The 17,112-nt window shown below is 41.7% G+C and overlaps 1 protein-coding gene across 1 annotated transcript; it reads left to right on the top strand.

Annotated features, from left to right (window-relative positions):
- Window positions 1-14,196: 14,196 nt before the first annotated feature.
- LOC114573444 (thyroxine 5-deiodinase-like) lies at window positions 14,197-15,388 on the top strand. Its single transcript, XM_028605659.1, has one exon. It carries the CDS (start codon window positions 14,251-14,253, stop codon window positions 15,046-15,048), a length of 798 nt encoding a protein of 265 aa, XP_028461460.1. The 5' UTR covers window positions 14,197-14,250; the 3' UTR covers window positions 15,049-15,388.
- The last annotated feature ends 1,724 nt before the right edge of the window (window positions 15,389-17,112 follow it).

Here is a 17,112-nt window from a genome sequence, read left to right as displayed (position 1 = left end):
TGTGTGTGTGTGTGTGTGTGTGTGTGTGTGTGTGTGTGTGTGTGTGTACATAAATATTAACCTCCCATAAAGGCTCTCATGTGCTGGTGTCCCGTTGCATTCCATGGTTGCAGCAAATGACTCCACATGCCTGCACTTGTTCCACTGCTTTGCCACTGGCATGACTGTTGTCTACAAGTAGATGACAAATAGCAGTTACCCGCCGTCTCGACCACAATCGTCACATCAGTAACACACTCGCATGCCGACAGCATTCATGCGACACTGAGGCGAGTGTTTATTCTGGTTCGTTCTGATGGGTCTCGAGCAGCAGGGCAGTGAGGCTTTGCCGATCGGAGCAGAGTTGTCTAGTGCAGTTTGTCCGTGAATAAACACAGCAGCTCCTCAATACCGAAGAAGTTCTTGTGTCTTACTTCCATGCTGCTGGGCAAAAGTGAAGGGAGAGTCGGTGGGATTGCAAACCGAAGCAGAGTGTGCCGCTTTCTGGCTTTGTAGAGAGACACATTACCTCTGTCTAGGTTGCAAAATGTAGATAAATATATTTATTCAGGCCTTTTTATTAGGCAACAACCTTATGTTCATGTGTGTATTGTCAGAAAAATTAACTTGAAGCGTAAATAAACGCTTCAGGTCGCGTTAACGTATTTGTTAATTTATCATGGTTGGTCCGGTTCTCTGACCCCTCAACGGTCTGACAAGACAACTTGTTATTGGTCGCAAATTTGCTCGTCAAAGTCACATTGAACACAATGTGAAAAATCGGAACAGATTTACTTCACACCCATGAACAAATCCACTGACCGCATCAATGTTATCGAGATTAATTGATTTGTCATTCATTCATTGCGGTTTCAAATGCTGATGTGACTGCACCTTTAATCAAGGAGGCCTGCCAATTGTGCTTTGCTTTCCGCCAGCCTTTTCTATTGCGTAGGTTGTTTTTTGGGAAACAGGATTACTGACTGCTCTACTCATGCCTTAAGGGATAAAGCCGGTGTCATTCTATATTTTTCATAGTAACAAAAAGATCAGGACCAACAGTGCATAAGATAGTTGCTCAATAAGTTCCCCAGCATGTCAATGGTTCTCTGCCCCAAGCGCATGTGTTCCTACTGAAAAACACATCCCAAATATATACTTACATTATAAAAAGGCCTAAAACAGCTGGAAACTGTATGTTTAGTAAATGTGACTCAAACAGGTGCAAATGTATTTTTGAAGGACAATTTTTAGCTGTGGATTTAGTGCTCTACTGAGTATTTGTTTTTTTAAGTTTTGGTTTTCCTTTGAGTCAGTGACTGCAGCTGAACTGATACCAGCAGTTCATACAAACCTTTCACACACTTTAACTTTGAGTGTTACAGTACTTACAGTAAACAATGACTCTCCCTTACATCACTTCCAAGGTGTTTCCAGACATGTGGTAGCAGGTTAAAATTACAATGGGCATACCCATGTCCATATCAGCTTACAGCCTCTTTAGTTTTTCCTGAGCACTCCCTTATAACTATAACTTTTAATATTTAAATTATGTTTATTGTCAAGATGTTATAATCTCCTTGCAGTCTTGTCTATGTTGGTGGAAACCCCCTTGCTTAGTTGGCTTGGTATTTAAGAGTACTTAAGACTGTTTTTCAGGGGGAAAGTCCCAAAGTGGTCTTGTTCTATTTGGCCTTAAAGGAACACGCCGACTTATTGGGAATTTAGCTTATTCACCGTAACCCCCAGAGTTAGACAAGTCGATACATACCCTTCTCATCTCCATGCGTGCTGTAACGCTGTCTGACGGTTCCAGCATTAGCTTAGCCCAGCACAGATCCTGAAGGCAACTGGTTCCAACTAGCCTACTGCTCCCAATTGTGACAAAAGTGACAAAATAACGCCAACTTGTTCCTATTTACATGTTGTGATTTGTAGAGTCACAGCGTGTACAAAAAAACAACGTAACATGAGACACAGCCATCTTCTAACAGTAAACAAACCGGGAACTATATTCTCAGACAGGCTTGCTGCGAGCATATCACTCCGCCCAAGTACTATATTCTTCCGCCTGAGAATATAGTTCCCAGTTTGTTTACGGTTAGAAGACGGCTGTGTCTCATGTTACGTTGTTTTTTGTACAAGCTGTGACTCTACAAATCACAACATGTAAATAGGAACATGTTGGCGTTATTTTGTCACTTATTCGGAGCAGTAGGATTGCTGGAACCATTCACCTGCATGTTCTGTGCTGGCCTGATGCCGCTGGAGCCGTCAGACAGCATTACAGCACGCACGGAGATGAGAAGGGTATGTATTGACTTGTCCAACTCTGGGGGTTACGGTGAATAAGCTAAATTCCCAATAAGTCAGCGTGTTCCTTTAAACAAGAGCAAATAAGCCATCTCTGTCAGAAAAAGGCAGTGTATTTGCTAGTGAAATAAGGAGCATAAACATGACAGATTGTGTTTAAAAGCTCTTATCATCAGGAAGCAGCTGTGATAAAATCTCCTATTTTTGATGAAGGCACATCATTGTTCTATTATGCTTTTAATAAAAACAGTTATATTAACACAAGAGTACCAAGTGTGTTGTGTTTGCTCATGGAAGATGTCTGAATGTAGCTAGCATGTTTTCTTGGAGACCTTATTTAATATCTGCTATATTGATTAAAATAGGCTTTTAACATGATCTAAGAAAGACAAAAACATCCAATTGATATACTACTACCTATTTTCCTTTCTGGTGTACTGTTAACATTTAACAGTTTTGGATAGACATGCCTTATAAACCATGGTAAACATTTTGAGTTGCTTCTATTGATGGGAAGCTGCAAGCACAGAAAGAATTCTTCGTGCAAGAGACTGTTTAGCAGCTCAGTTTCAACTCTGAGTCCATGACACCTCAGCCATGTAAACCATGCTTCAGGTCATGTGAGGTGAAAACAGCTAATGAGGGAACAGGAAATGGGTCTCTAAATTATGCAAAACTCAGCTCCACTCTTTAAAGAAAGTAATTCAATTGCAATGGTTTCTGGGAGAACTTTTAACTATATGTTGCATGTCAGGTTAGGGTTTTCACATGGTCCATTACATGTTATTATAAGTTGCCTGACAGATAGCAGCAGGCTACTGTAGGTCAACCTGATACTGGATGGGCTGGACAAACATAAGCAAGAATTTGCACTGACATTCTGAAGGCCAACGACTCAAATTGAAGGGAAAAAAGGTGGTAAAATATAGATTACAACTTTTTTTCTCACAAATTTAGAGGAATGTGCAGCCTTGGCAGAGGTACATGCTCACATGAATTAAGTAACTGCATACGGTCAAAGGCAAAAAAAAAAATTTGTATAGCCTACAAACTTTGTTACATATTAGTAACATACACAGGCTCACCATTCATTTTACAAACTGAACAGAAATATAGTTCCCTTTTCTAAATATGTGTGTGTGTGTGTGTGTGTGTGTGTGTGTGTAGCTCCTAATACTGGAAAATCCCCAAAATATATGGATGTGTTAAAACTTCATAAAGGAGTTATGTTCTTATCACTGTTTAGAGGCAATGCTCATGTCACGCTTAAAGACTGGAGAGGAGCCTTTTCTAGTGCACAATTTGTGTATTTATTAACAAAACGTACTCAAACTAAAATACAAAAAAAAAAATTATTCACTTTAGGGCAAAACACCCTCAAACAAATGAAAACAGCAACCTCTCTGCAAACTGCCCATTCCTTCTCTCTTGCTCCCCTTCTCCTCAAACTCTTTTAACCCAGCCTCACCCAATTGGCACCTACCACCTGTACCGGTGGTTAGAGGGGAAACAAGACACTTGAATGTGGAACACCATACCATGTAGATAAATGTGATTGTTGACATTCCTAGTTATATACATATATGTGTGTATATATATATATATATATATATATATATATATATATATATATATATATATATATATATATATAGCTGCAAATATATATATTGCTGCAAAAATGGTTTTACCTATTGCTCTACACTTTAGGATTGCCCAGCCCCTCCCTACACAAAGGTCCTAATGAGGCAAACCTGCATGCACTCTCCTCAATTAAGCCAGTGAGCAGCTGATCTACCCCCCACATCACAGGCAGAACCATAGCAAAACACTACGAATCCATAAAACCTACTGAACAGGCCTACGTCAAATAATAAAGTAACAAATAAACTAAAACAATGACTTACAACATTACACTGAAATTAAGGATTAAGCAGACACAAAACAGTATTAATTTTGAGCACAGGTCCTAGTGAAAAGGGAGAAAAGAAGCCCTTTCACAGCCCATAGAAGGGAAACTGTAAAGAGAATACATATTTTTCATTTTGTCCATCAAAATATTTGCATGTCTTTTAATCATATTTATAAAAAAGAATCACATACACTAGCCATATGTTGTTTATGCATTCTTAAAAGAATAGTTGGACATATTGGGAAAGACACTTTCTTGCAGAGAGTTAGATGAGAACATTGATACCACTCTAATGTCCGTATAGTAAATACGAAGCTACAACCAGCAGTTAGTTTAGCATAATGACTGGAAACGGGGGAAACAGCTAGCCTGGCTCCGTCCAAAGGTAAAATCTGACTACCAGGCGGTAATCCATACGGATTATCTGCACGATAAACTGGTTCACCGGATGTACAGTGCAGGTATAAAGCCTTACATCAAGGATGCCAGGCATTCACCTCCCTTTCCGCTATCTTCACTATCTATTTTGCAAGGGCAATTTGTTTTTGATTTGTTTAATAAATTACATCCAATACTCCAACATTAACATAGTGACAACATTGTATTCAGAATATAAAATATGTTATAGGGGCTGTGTGTGTGTGTGTGTGTGTGTGTGTGTGTGTGTGTGTGTGTGTGTGTGTGTGTGTGTGTGTGTGTGTGTAGCCTATGTGAGAGAGACACGTGTGTGACAGAGAGACAGAGAGAGCAGGGAAAGGTAATGCAGCTAAATTAATAAGTTGTGTGTTTTAAATAGCGTTTCAAATAAAAAAGAATAACAAAACGCAATATGTGGTGGCCGGTGTTGATTGTGTGGCGCACCGCCACAAATTAGTCTATGTGTGGGAAACACTGATTTATGAGGACTATGGTTAACTGCTCCTTATATCTCTACAGGGTAAATCCAGACAGCTAACTAGACTATCTGTCCAATCTGAGTTTTCTGTTGCATGACTAAAACAACTTTTGAACGTACACACGTTCCACCAAAACAAGTTCCTTCCTGAGGCCATTTTCCAGCGGCACCGGGTCTCCGTCCAGTGTTTAGCACCGACGATTTTGATTGGTTAAAAGAAATGCCAATAAACCAGAGCACTTTCTTTTCCCATCCCGGAATGCTGCGTGGACTAGCCAGACCCTCCTCCGCAGCGCTGTGGAGGAAGGTCTGGCAAAGCAAGACTTCTTTTAGACAAGCCAGGCTAGCTGTTTCCCTGTTTACAGTCTTTATGCTAAGCTAAGATAGCATTTGCTGGCTGTAGCTACCATACAGACACCAGAGTGGTATCAGTCTTCTCATCTAACTCTTGACAAGAAAACAAATGAGTGTATTTCTCAAAATTTTGAACTACTTCTTCAAAAATGTACCTGCTTCCAGTGTGTCTGTTACCATTTTCCACTAAAATTAGCGTGTATATAGAGGTTATTCAAAAGCGGGTAAACCCTTTAAAAATAGGCGATCGAATCCTATTCCATCGCCAGTAGATGAGTATGCCTTTCTGTTTTTTTTCTGGTGTGTCGCATTTAACACGGCACAAAACAGGGTTAGTAAACAGTAGTAGAGAACAGCATGGAGGCTACTGACAATGTTACGGTGTTTGCATCTTTTTTATGTGTTACTTATTCCGTCTCTCTTTCAAACTCGATGACAACTAATCTGAAACGATGTCTGAGCGCTGCTTGGGCAGAATTTGAGACAGAAGTTACCCACGGAGGCGATGCATGTCATAGCATCGCGCTGGAAAAGGGGTAAAAATGTGTATGTCCACACGGCTGTCGTGTTCTCATCACTGCCGATTGGAGCTGGAGCCGATAAATACCGGGAATAAATGCAGATTGTAACCTTTCCCACTGCAGACAAAAGCCAGATGTTAGTGAGTGTAAGTGGGTTTTTTGACCAGTGGGAATGGGTATATGTGTCTAGTATGAAATATCCATCCATCCATCCATCTTCATCCGCTTATCCGGTGTCGGGTCGCGGGGGGAGCAGCTCCAGCAGGGGACCCCAAACTTCCCTTTCACGAGCAACGTTAACCAGCTCCGACTGGGGATCCCGAGGCGTTCCCAGGCCAGGTTGGAGATATAATCCCTCCACCTAGTCCTGGGTCTTCCCCGAGGCCTCCTCCCAGCTGGACGTGCCTGGAACACCTCCCTAGGGAGGCGCCCAGGGGGCATCCTTACCAGATGCCCAAACCACCTCAACTGGCTCCTTTCGACGCAAAGGAGCAGCGGCTCTACTCCGAGCTCCTCACGGATGACCGAGCTTCTCACCTTATCTCTAAGGGAGACACCAGCCACCCTCCTGAGGAAACCCATTTTGGCCGCTTGTACCCTGGATCTCGTTCTTTCGGTCATGACCCAGCCTTCATGACCATAGGTGAGGGTAGGAATGAAAACTGACCGGTAGATCGAGAGCTTTGCCTTCTGTCTCAGCTCTCTTTTCGTCACAACGGTGCGATAGATTGAATGTAATACCGCACCCGCTGCACCGATTCTCCGACCAATCTCCCGCTCCATTGTCCCCTCACTCGCGAACAAAACCCCAAGGTACTTGAACTCCTTCACTTGGGGTAAGGACTCATTCCCTACCTGGAGAAGGCATTCCATCGGTTTCCTGCTTGTATGAAATAACATAGGTATATTGTATACACAAGTAGGCCAGTGCAACTAATGATGTAACTAATCTAGACGGCACATACTTTTAAGATTTTTCATATGCCTTTATTGGACAGTGTAACATCGAGACAAAAAACAGCACATAGAGTGGATGAACGTAAATGTCCCAAACCACTTTAAACCAAGGATGTTGACAGATAATGCAGCACTATATTCTGTATTTCTGCATTCTATGTTGAGGAAGCCTATAGAGAATTGTGATATCAACTTGTAGACTTCTTTTAAAACTACATAAAAAAAAGAACATTAATGACACATGGGGTTTGGTTTTGTTGAAACCTGTTGACTGTCCAACGTAGAAGGAATGGGGGGATTTTTTTCTTGTTAATAGTTTTTATTTTCCAAGTATAGGTCAAATAAACACTCATTCCAGGAAGACCTATCCCAGGAAAGCCTCTGTTATCACGTCCGATTAACAAGCAATTCTTTGAAACACACTAAAGATTGTCTTGGGGGAATAGGTGAAATTCCTGTCTAAATCAAAATCACATTAGTGGCATTACTGGAAATGTCTTTGAAAATAGTCTCACTTTCACAACAGTATCATATCAGACCTCCGCTGACACACTTGGTCCCAGCTGTATCTACTTAGTTTTGGTGATGTTTCTGGCTGGAAAGTCAAAAGAGGCAGCGGGATTCATTTGTGGAGCAGATAAACCACAGCGAGGGACACGGTGCAAAATGTACCCATCTTCCCAGCCCTGACTCTATATCAATACAGCAGATTAGTTATTTTTCAGGGCTAAATGACCAGGCTGTGTGATGCAATAAAGAAAAAAAAGCCTTCTCTCTAAAGTCATGCAGTTTGGTGCTTCAGCGCTGCTCCCGTGGACAAAGGACGCTGGTGATCCAAGGTGATGTATTAGTGTGCATCGAAGGCTCCATGCAGTCACAGCGGCCTAGGCGGATTAGCCTGAGAGGGACTACATGACGGTTGCTTAGTAACTACAAACCTACTCAAATGCTTGATGAACATAAGGGACAGGGCTGTATTTTGACCATGAATAGTCCAAAGTGCTTTTTATTGCAGCCTTACCTAACATTGAACTACATACAACATGATAGGTGACATACACGTGATATATATTTCAATACAAACACCTAACAACACTTGACTAGTGTTGCGTGTGAGTGTATCCTACATGAGACATGTGTATTTAATGACTCTCTAGTGGCCAGTGTACTAATAGTGGTTTTGCTGGATCCCTGCCACTCTTAGTGCTTTGCTGCGGGCTCTGGCCAAGCTGTTTTTCCTATTCTGTGATGTCCTTGTATGACCCAAGCTTCCATGCCAAGATCCAGGCTGTGTCTAATGAAAGTAACGTTCCAGCAGTTTGTTTCAGAAAAACAAAACAGAATCAAGGCTCAGCCCGCCAGTGTTTCATTAAGCCATACTTGTCAAGCCGGCGGTTGAGAACGAGAAAATTAGCAGTAGCTGTGGGATTGTGGTGGCAGACTGGGAGGTTTAAAGAGAAAGAGGTATTAACACAATGAAAAGAGTTTTGTGGGTTTTTTTCTAGGAAATAATGTGGTAACAGTGATCAGAAAAATCCTAATGAAAAGAAAAAACTACTGTCCCAATATTTATGAAACTTGGTGGAAGGGTGCAGCATGGGCCAAAGAAGAACCCATTACATTTTGGAGCAGATCCGAATCACGGGGCAGATTAATTATTAATTAATTATCTTTCACTTTTGTGAACATTGCGAGATGGCAAAGGTTTGCACTCTCCGAGTTCCCTTCTAGTTATCTTTGTTTTTTGTCTTGCATCTTGTGTGATTCATTCATCTAATTCTAATGAATTGATATAGTATTGTTGTGTGTATGCATGATCACACTGTATAAATTAGACTTAAATATCATGGTTCTAATTTGGATGTAAAACTATGAGACTTGCTAACAAAAACTGGCAAAACTTCTGAACAAAAGTTCATGAAAGGTAAAGGTGATTGGTGTGAGGGTGCCAGCGTAAGGAAGTGCCAGTTAGACTTAACCACTTAGATGGTATTTGTGTGTGTGTGTGTGTGTGTGTGTGTGTGTGTGTGTGTGTGTGTGTGTGTGTGTGTGTGTGTGTGTGTGTGTGCCCATGATTCGAGGGACCCATGTCTTGAGTGTTTGTTTGTAGACAATCGTTGCTAGACTTAATGAGTTTATGGGATTTAGTATTTCTGTGGTGACCTCTCGGAGCGCTGGGTCACGCAAGGCTGATCTTAGAGGTCCTAATGATTCTGAGAAAATCAGATTCAGTACGTGTAACCGACACTGGCCAGGACTTCTTCCCAAGCCAACACACATGCTCTTTTCTTCCTTTAGCCTGAGTGTAAACAACTGAAAGACGCCAGTGGTTTAATCCAGATCACAACAGCAATTTAACAGACTGGTATGGAGAAACTCCTTATTAAAGAGTGCTAAGTGTTGTATTTATTGAATTATTTGCTTGAAGATTCAAAGTGAGTTAGAAGAATTAGCCTAAGTGAACCCTTATTTTACAACAGTGACCCCAACCAAATATTTCCTGCATGTGTTATAATAAAATTTAATTGAATTGAATCTCCACAGTGGCCGGGAGGAATTATAGACCATTTCCCTGAACAAAACTGTGTAATTATATTGATATTTCAGGAATGTCTTTCATTAGGACTCTCTTCAGTTCACATAATCTCAATTGATTTGAGGCCAGGATTGACTTTACATTACTTTTCTTATGTCTAAGCCATTTTGTACATTGTTACCTGTGTTTAGGGGCCTTTTCGTGTTACATCTCCCAACTTCTATTAAGCATCAGATGAGGGACAGCTACTCTGTACAATGTCATCAATTTATTTTAAGGGAGAACTGTGCTTTCCTCTATGGTGCACTTCCATGAGCACCATTGTCGCCCTTTATTTTTCTTAGGAAAGGAATGGAGTTTGCATGCTAGAGTAAGACAAAACAGTATGTCATCAGTTTGCTGGATCTTTGGTGCCTTAGGGTGATCCGTTCGCACATCAGCATCTGAGTCACATCCATTTCATTAGAAAATGTTGACCAAATGAAATTGAACAATGTGAAATGATGTCAGACCTGCAAGAAAACCTTTTTTTGCAAGTTCAGGCACAAACTCCTTATTTTCAGATGTCAAGTTGTTTTTGTTCCATCCTGTCACAGGCAGGGGCGATTTCAGGATTTTTTAAATGGGGTGGCACAGGGGGGCGAATAATCAGTCAGGGGAGGGGGGCAGGGGATTTTATCAGAATACAGCATAGGAAATCTGCTTAGAAATATAGGAAATATTGGATAGGATAGAACAACACAATCTAATTTGCTAATCAAAACACGTTCATTATTAATTTCACTTGTTTTTATTTTTTTTAACAAATTGTGGATCCAATTACAATACACATTTTCTATGCTAAGCTCTTAAATATTACATATTCCTTTATTTTGTATATATTGTCCAAACAATCATACTGTGACAGTTTGAAAAGGGCAACAAATGTTTTTCATGTGTAATGGCATTATATAACTAAGATATAATTTAAAGGCATGATACTCCATGTTTGTTATTATATCTGAAGCACTGGGTGGTCAAAACTGACACCTCAGCTTCTTATATGTGAAACACATGTAGCTAACTTTCTGATATCACACCTCTCTTTGAGTAAATGTAGCCAGTTAATGGCTTTTCAAAGTGGATGGCGCCTGGCATCCCTTTCTATTATTTTGTTTATTAAAGAGACCAACTTCACACTCGCAGATGTTTGTGTAAAAGAAGCTGAGACGTCAGAGGCGTGGCTGTTGCACATCTGGTTTGTTACGGCCATTTCTCACCAGGTTGTCTGAAAACCAGAGGCCTTCAGTGCAACAGCTGATAAACAGTCCCAGGAGCCTCCTGTCAGCCTGGACGTCTGTGCTGTGATTGAAGGTGGAGAAGAGACCTACATGTGTAATTTTAGTTCATAAGCGTAACATCAAAACTGGCCAGTGAAAAAAACCCAAATTTCCTATCATAATGATGAATGAAAAATATCAACCGTTTAAAAAATGTGTGATGTTTTGAATCTGCAGAAAGCTTTGAACAAACACAGGAGAAAAAGATGTTCCTTTACCTAATTAAAGATGTTTGTACCATAACTTGATGCAAAAACATTCACCACAATGCAGGAAATGAAGTGTTTGATGCTCAAAATTTCCCGGGGGGAGGGCCTCGCAAGATAGGTGGAGATCTCAACCCCCCCCCCCCACCACAATGTTGAACCCAAAGTTACATTACCTTGAGTTCATTACAACTTTAATCTTATTTTCTTGGGTTTGGCTCTTATTTTATAAAAGATACACTCACCAGAGACAACTAAAAAGAAAAAAAGAAGGCAAGTCTGACGCTGGTTTTAAGCAAATCCCCGGGGTACTTGCTGTAGTTTTCCCCTAACTGCCCCTGAAGGCTCTGACACACCAACCCGACGGCCGACTGTCGGCAGAAAAGGCAGTCGGACTGATCAGTCTCCCCAAGTTGGTCAAAAAAGTGCCTCGGAACACTGAAGCAACACCGACTTGAGCGAGCGTACGTTCTGCATGTGCGCAAGATGTAATACATCTCCATGGGTCTGGCTTCTCCCGAATTTCAAAACCAACCATAATGGCGGCTCGTTCGGAATACGATCTCGTATTTTACGTAAATAGTTCACCAAAAGGTGTTTCTGAAAACATTTTAAGCGAAAAATAGGCCATGCAGTTGCTGAATGTCTTCATTTCAGATCGACAGAGGTCAGTTTAAAAGATTTTCGTCAGATTTTGAGATACTCTAGTCACGCTCATTCCGCTCGTCATTTCCGGTAATTGGTCATTGAGTCCGACTGCCCACTGGCCGATTCCACGTGTCAAATCGGTCCAAATGAACGCTGACGGCTCCTCCGACTGACGACAGCACGGAACACACCAAACAGACTTGAGTCGTTGACCTCGCCAGGCTGTCCGACGGCCGATAATCGGATTGGTGCGTCAGCGCCTTGAATTTAACCAGAAATACAGTTTTCCTGTGCAGTGAAAGATTGAAACAGACATTTAGGTTGTGCTTACTTTCAGTTTCACCTTCACATAAAGTGGGAAAAAAGCGTGACTAATAACTGTTGGCTGGTTCACACCGCATCTGATTGTCCTACCACTTGTATTTTCTTGCTCTGACTTTTAGTTCAGTGTTATCACAACCAAAATGGGAATTATGCTCTAAAGCTTTGTTTCAACTCTCCTCAGTGTGTTGACTGTTGATTTATGTTGAATGGATTTCATTCATGTACATGAATTAATAAGGGATAAGTTAGTTTTCACAATATTGACATTCTCGTGTATGTTATGTAAATATGAAGCAGCAGCCAGTTAGCTTAGCTTAGCATAAAGACGGGATACAGGGAAACAGCTAGCCTGGCTCTGTCCAAAGATAAACAAAATCTAAAACTCACAAATGAACATGTTTTATTTGTATTTATGTTTGTTTGATCTATACAAAAAAACAGACATTGAGGTTTTACTGGGGGTTATATGCTGGACTAAATTCCTTGAGTCTCCGCTGGTTGCCTGGTAACCCCAGGGTAATGAAAAGACTTTGGGGGCGTTTTATACGTTGGGGGTGAGGTGATGTGATTGACATTCAGATCTCACTTTGCTTGGAATTAACTTTTGATTTACCTGAAATGTCGCACTGAGGCTGAAAACCAAAAAGAATAGATCATGCACAACAAAACAAAACATGCAAGAATTAAATCCCCCTTTCATTACCATGGATATAGTGCCACTCTACCAGGCATGCCAAAACACGTATTTATGAACTTCAATATCCAATGGATAATAATCTTAAAATGAAATAGCACAACGTGGTGTCAACATTAAAACCCAGCGCTTTTAAGTCGGAGAGTGGAGTTCACTTCGCAACGAAAACAAAATACTTTCACCTTTAGTTTCTCGGGAGTGTTTTAATCCAAAACACGATCTTTTTCCTAAACTTAACTAGTCGTATTGGTGCCTAAACTTAATCCAGGTGCCTAAACTGTCATCGCCACATGATGCTCACTTCTTCTGGCTAAACTCCTGTACCATGGCCTCTGAAAGGTTCGTCATCTGGTGGTGTCAGTACCCGGCTCGCAGCCACCTGTTGGCGTCTAAACAACTGCCGCTGGTAGCCGGTGTCCCGGATCTCTGTAGCAGCTAAATACAACCAGCAACTGCCGCTCGGATTTTATCGTTCTATGGCAATAGACTGTTCACATTACAGCGCTTTTCTTGGTTTAAAATAATTCTATTTTAGGTATATAATTAATATATTGTCTAGGCTATTGGTGAAGTGGATGATCACTTTGAGGGGGGCATACATTTTGTCCCCACCAGGGATAAAAACAATTGATCAGAGGCAGGGATACATAGACCCCCCAGGCAAATCACACCCTGTATACACCTTTATGAAGGTGTAATGCTCTTTTTTTATATAATATGTATATGTATGTATGTATGTATGTATAATGCTCAGAGGAGTGCTGAGCAAGATAAGCTAAATCTTATTTCTCCCAAGGAAATTGCTGTGCAGTAGTTGCAATACAAAGTGTGAGGAGTGCCAAGATAAAGTCAAAGATAACAATAACAATAAGGTGCAAATCCAAAATACAATACAGGCTATACAATATCAAATCAGGTTTTATAAAAAATATAAACATGTGAATGATAGGCTAGGGAAACAGGCAATACAAGAAATGAGTTTATTTCCTTACAAAATGGACATAACAAAACTTGAACGTAGCCTACTGAATATCTTTCACTTTTGAATCTGGTGATGGCGGGTTTATACTGCCTTCTATTCCTTCCAAGGTGTTCAGGGGCCTGGCAGATCAGTGAATGAGTCATCCAGCCTGGACAGTCTGTATGAATCCAGCGCCGTGTAGTGGTCACAGAGGCTCTTACACTCATTACAGGCAGATCTGATTCCACAGCTGAGTCAAATGTTTCTTTTTCCGACTTTAACCAGCCAATTAAAACTAGGCCTACTCCAACACCCATGCCATGTTTTTCTTGATCACATGTGGACTGAAGACAGCGTGTCATTCTCTCTCTCTCTCTCTCTCTCTCTCTCTCTCTCTCTCTCTCTCTCTCTCTCTGGATCTTTGAATCCCAGAGTGGACGGGAGGTAATCCCCACCATGTGAGTGGGCGGTGCAGGTACCGGAGGCGTGTTTTTTTTCCCCCCTATTATTCAAATGCTGCTGTACCTATAAAAAGAGTGCATGCGTGCGTCAGATAGTTTTCTCCAATGGTTAAAGGTGACTAAATAGGCTCTTTCGTTGGCCCAGTCGCATCCTATCGGTAGGTGAATAGATGATGCACGAGCCTGGCGGTGTCCAAATGGCGAAGCATGCAGCCCTGTGCCTGATGCTGCTGCCCCGGTTCCTCCTGGCCGCCCTCATGTTGTGGCTCCTGGATTTCTTGTGTATTAGGAAAAAAGTACTGCTGAAAATGAAAGGGAGGCAGGACAGCCCGGACGACCCGCCGGTGTGCGTCTCTGACTCTAATAAGATGTTCACCTTGGAGTCCCTCAGGGCCGTGTGGTACGGCCAGAAATTGGACTTTCTCAAATCAGCGCACCTCGGGCGCGCGGCGCCCAACACCGAGGTGATGCTGGTCCAGGAGCGGCGGAGGGTCCGGATCCTGGACTGCATAAAAGGGAAGAGACCGCTCATCCTTAACTTTGGAAGCTGCTCCTGACCGCCATTCATGACGCGCCTGGCGGCGTTTCAGCGCGTCGTGAGCCAGTACCTAGACATTGCGGACTTTTTAGTTGTATATATCGAGGAGGCGCATCCGTCGGACGGCTGGGTGAGCTCGGACGCGCCGTATCAGATCCCCAAGCACCGCTGCTTGGAGGACAGACTCAGAGCCGCTCAGCTGATGCTCGCCCAGGTGCCCGGGAGCAACGTGGTGGTGGATAGTATGGACAACTCGTCCAACGCCGCGTACGGAGCCTACTTTGAGAGACTTTACATCGTAAGGGATGAGAGAGTGGTGTACCAGGGGGGCAGGGGTCCAGAGGGATACCAGATTTCCGAGCTTAGAGACTGGCTGGAGCAATACAGGAACGATCTGGCGAATTCCCAAACATCAGTGCTCCATGTGTAGTTAAAGATGCTCAACTGCCTGCTGCTCTGCCCATTCTGTTTTAGTGTCCAACTCACAGTGCAAATATTCAGATGCTGCTATCAAATGTTCACACACGGCACACTATGTTGTTAAGATATTCAGGACTCTTTGACAAATAGCCTAAAGTCATGTTCAAGCCTCAATGCAGGCTGTTCTATTGTGTTTGTATTGACCTTAATTGATTGCTATTAGCGATTGTCTTTATTTTTTGTATGGAAAAGTCTCCAATCAGTTGAAACTGGATTCAATTAGGCCTAGCGATCACTCTATTTTTCCACAATACTGGTGTGTGTGTGTGTGTGTGTGTGTGTGTGTGTGTGTGTGTGTGTATGTATATGTGTGTGTGTGTGTGTGTGTGTGTGTGTGTGTGTGTGTGTGTGTGTGTGTGTGTGTGTGTGTGTGCGCGATCAGGCTAATGTATCACTGGTGTTTCTGTGAAGTTCGGTTTTTAAAAGGCGAAGCCAGAAAGCCGACACTGATGTTTCTGACACCGGGTCCACTTTAGCAGGATGCCTTCCTCAATGATCTATTGCCAAACGATGTAATGTTGAAACGATGTAACTGAACAAAATGTTTTTAATAAATACCAGATCACACAGATTTACTGTTGACTTGTGGAACAAACACCTTAAAGTTCTTCCTTTGGTCATTTCATTGAGGTATTTGTTATAATACACAAGAAAATGGGATGAATTCATGTAAATTTTTGTGTTTGCCCCAACATCTGATGACGTCATGCTCATCCTGTAGTATATATATATATAAAATCAGACTAATTCAGGTCAAAGCATAACTGTAATGTTAATACTGTGTTCTTGTGACTGATTAATTAACCCACTTACAGCTATGAAAAATGCACAAAAAAGGAGGCCAGAAAAGAAAAAGCCTTTTCATGTGTGGGGAAAAGAGGAAACAGAATCAAAATGAGTTTTATTTATAGAGCCAGGGCTGTTTCATATTGTGTAACACTGTTAATAACCAGAATTAATCATGAAACCTAGTGATGATCAAGTGAAAGGTAAAAGTCAGGATTTCACAATTCCAAAAAAAACTGAAAAATGTCCCGAGGAAATCACACTCACAAACATTGTATCAAAGTATTGTTAGAAGAAATCCTATTTGATCAAATGTTTCTTTTATGTTAACTACATAAGAGCCGTGACACTTTCTAAACGTGGATCAGACAGAAAAACCAAGCGATTATAGGGTGTGATGCAGCATCTTTAATCCATCTATATCTTTTTCTCGTTATTTCTGCAATCTCTTTCCTCGCCTCTCTCCTGTGAATACCTTTGTGCGCACGCACATATGCACACACACACACACACACACACACACACACACACACACACACACACACACACACACACACACACACACAAGCAGGAATTCACACACTCCGCCATGTAATTAGGATTAGAGAGCAGTGTGATTACTGTGGACTATGGATAGATGTAACATCAACTTTTTTGGGGGGTATTTTGGATGAAGTATATGCCTAGGTGTGTTTGTGGCAATTAATTCTTTTAATTTGGTCAATCAAGATTCATTACCAAATAAACTGGGCTGTCACATTTCACTCTACGGTGCACATAGCCTGTTCCTGCATGTGTTTTCATAATGTCACGGAAAAAGATTTGGGATTTTTTTCAAGAGTCCGAGTCCCATAAAATCTAAATAACCCAAATTCTCCTACCACCCACACTTTAAACCCAACCCCAACTAGAGATGACATTGATATAGCTGTGTGGTAATTGGGAACCTGTTCCTGCTATCCAACATTAGCCTGACTGCTGCCACTCCCACACACAATTGGAAGTCTGATATGATACAGAATGAAATAATAGAACACCTTGCACATGCGTTTCAGCGCCATATTGTCTCTCGGGTATCTGACTGTAAATATTAGGGGCTCACTGCTGACGGAGGTACTGTTTGGTCTTGTGAGGCTGTGGCAAGTCTTCAGAGTGAGCAAGGCACACTTCAGTGTGTAAAGGCGCTAAAAGAACTTAAGAATTTCATGAGGCGCTTGATCTAGTGAGG

Source organism: Perca flavescens, chromosome 18 (assembly GCF_004354835.1).
Source record: "Perca flavescens isolate YP-PL-M2 chromosome 18, PFLA_1.0, whole genome shotgun sequence".
In the NCBI taxonomy this organism is placed as follows: domain Eukaryota; kingdom Metazoa; phylum Chordata; class Actinopteri; order Perciformes; family Percidae; genus Perca; species Perca flavescens.
The sequence above is the reverse complement of the archived record's forward strand: the minus strand, read 5'-3'. Positions and strand labels throughout refer to the sequence as shown.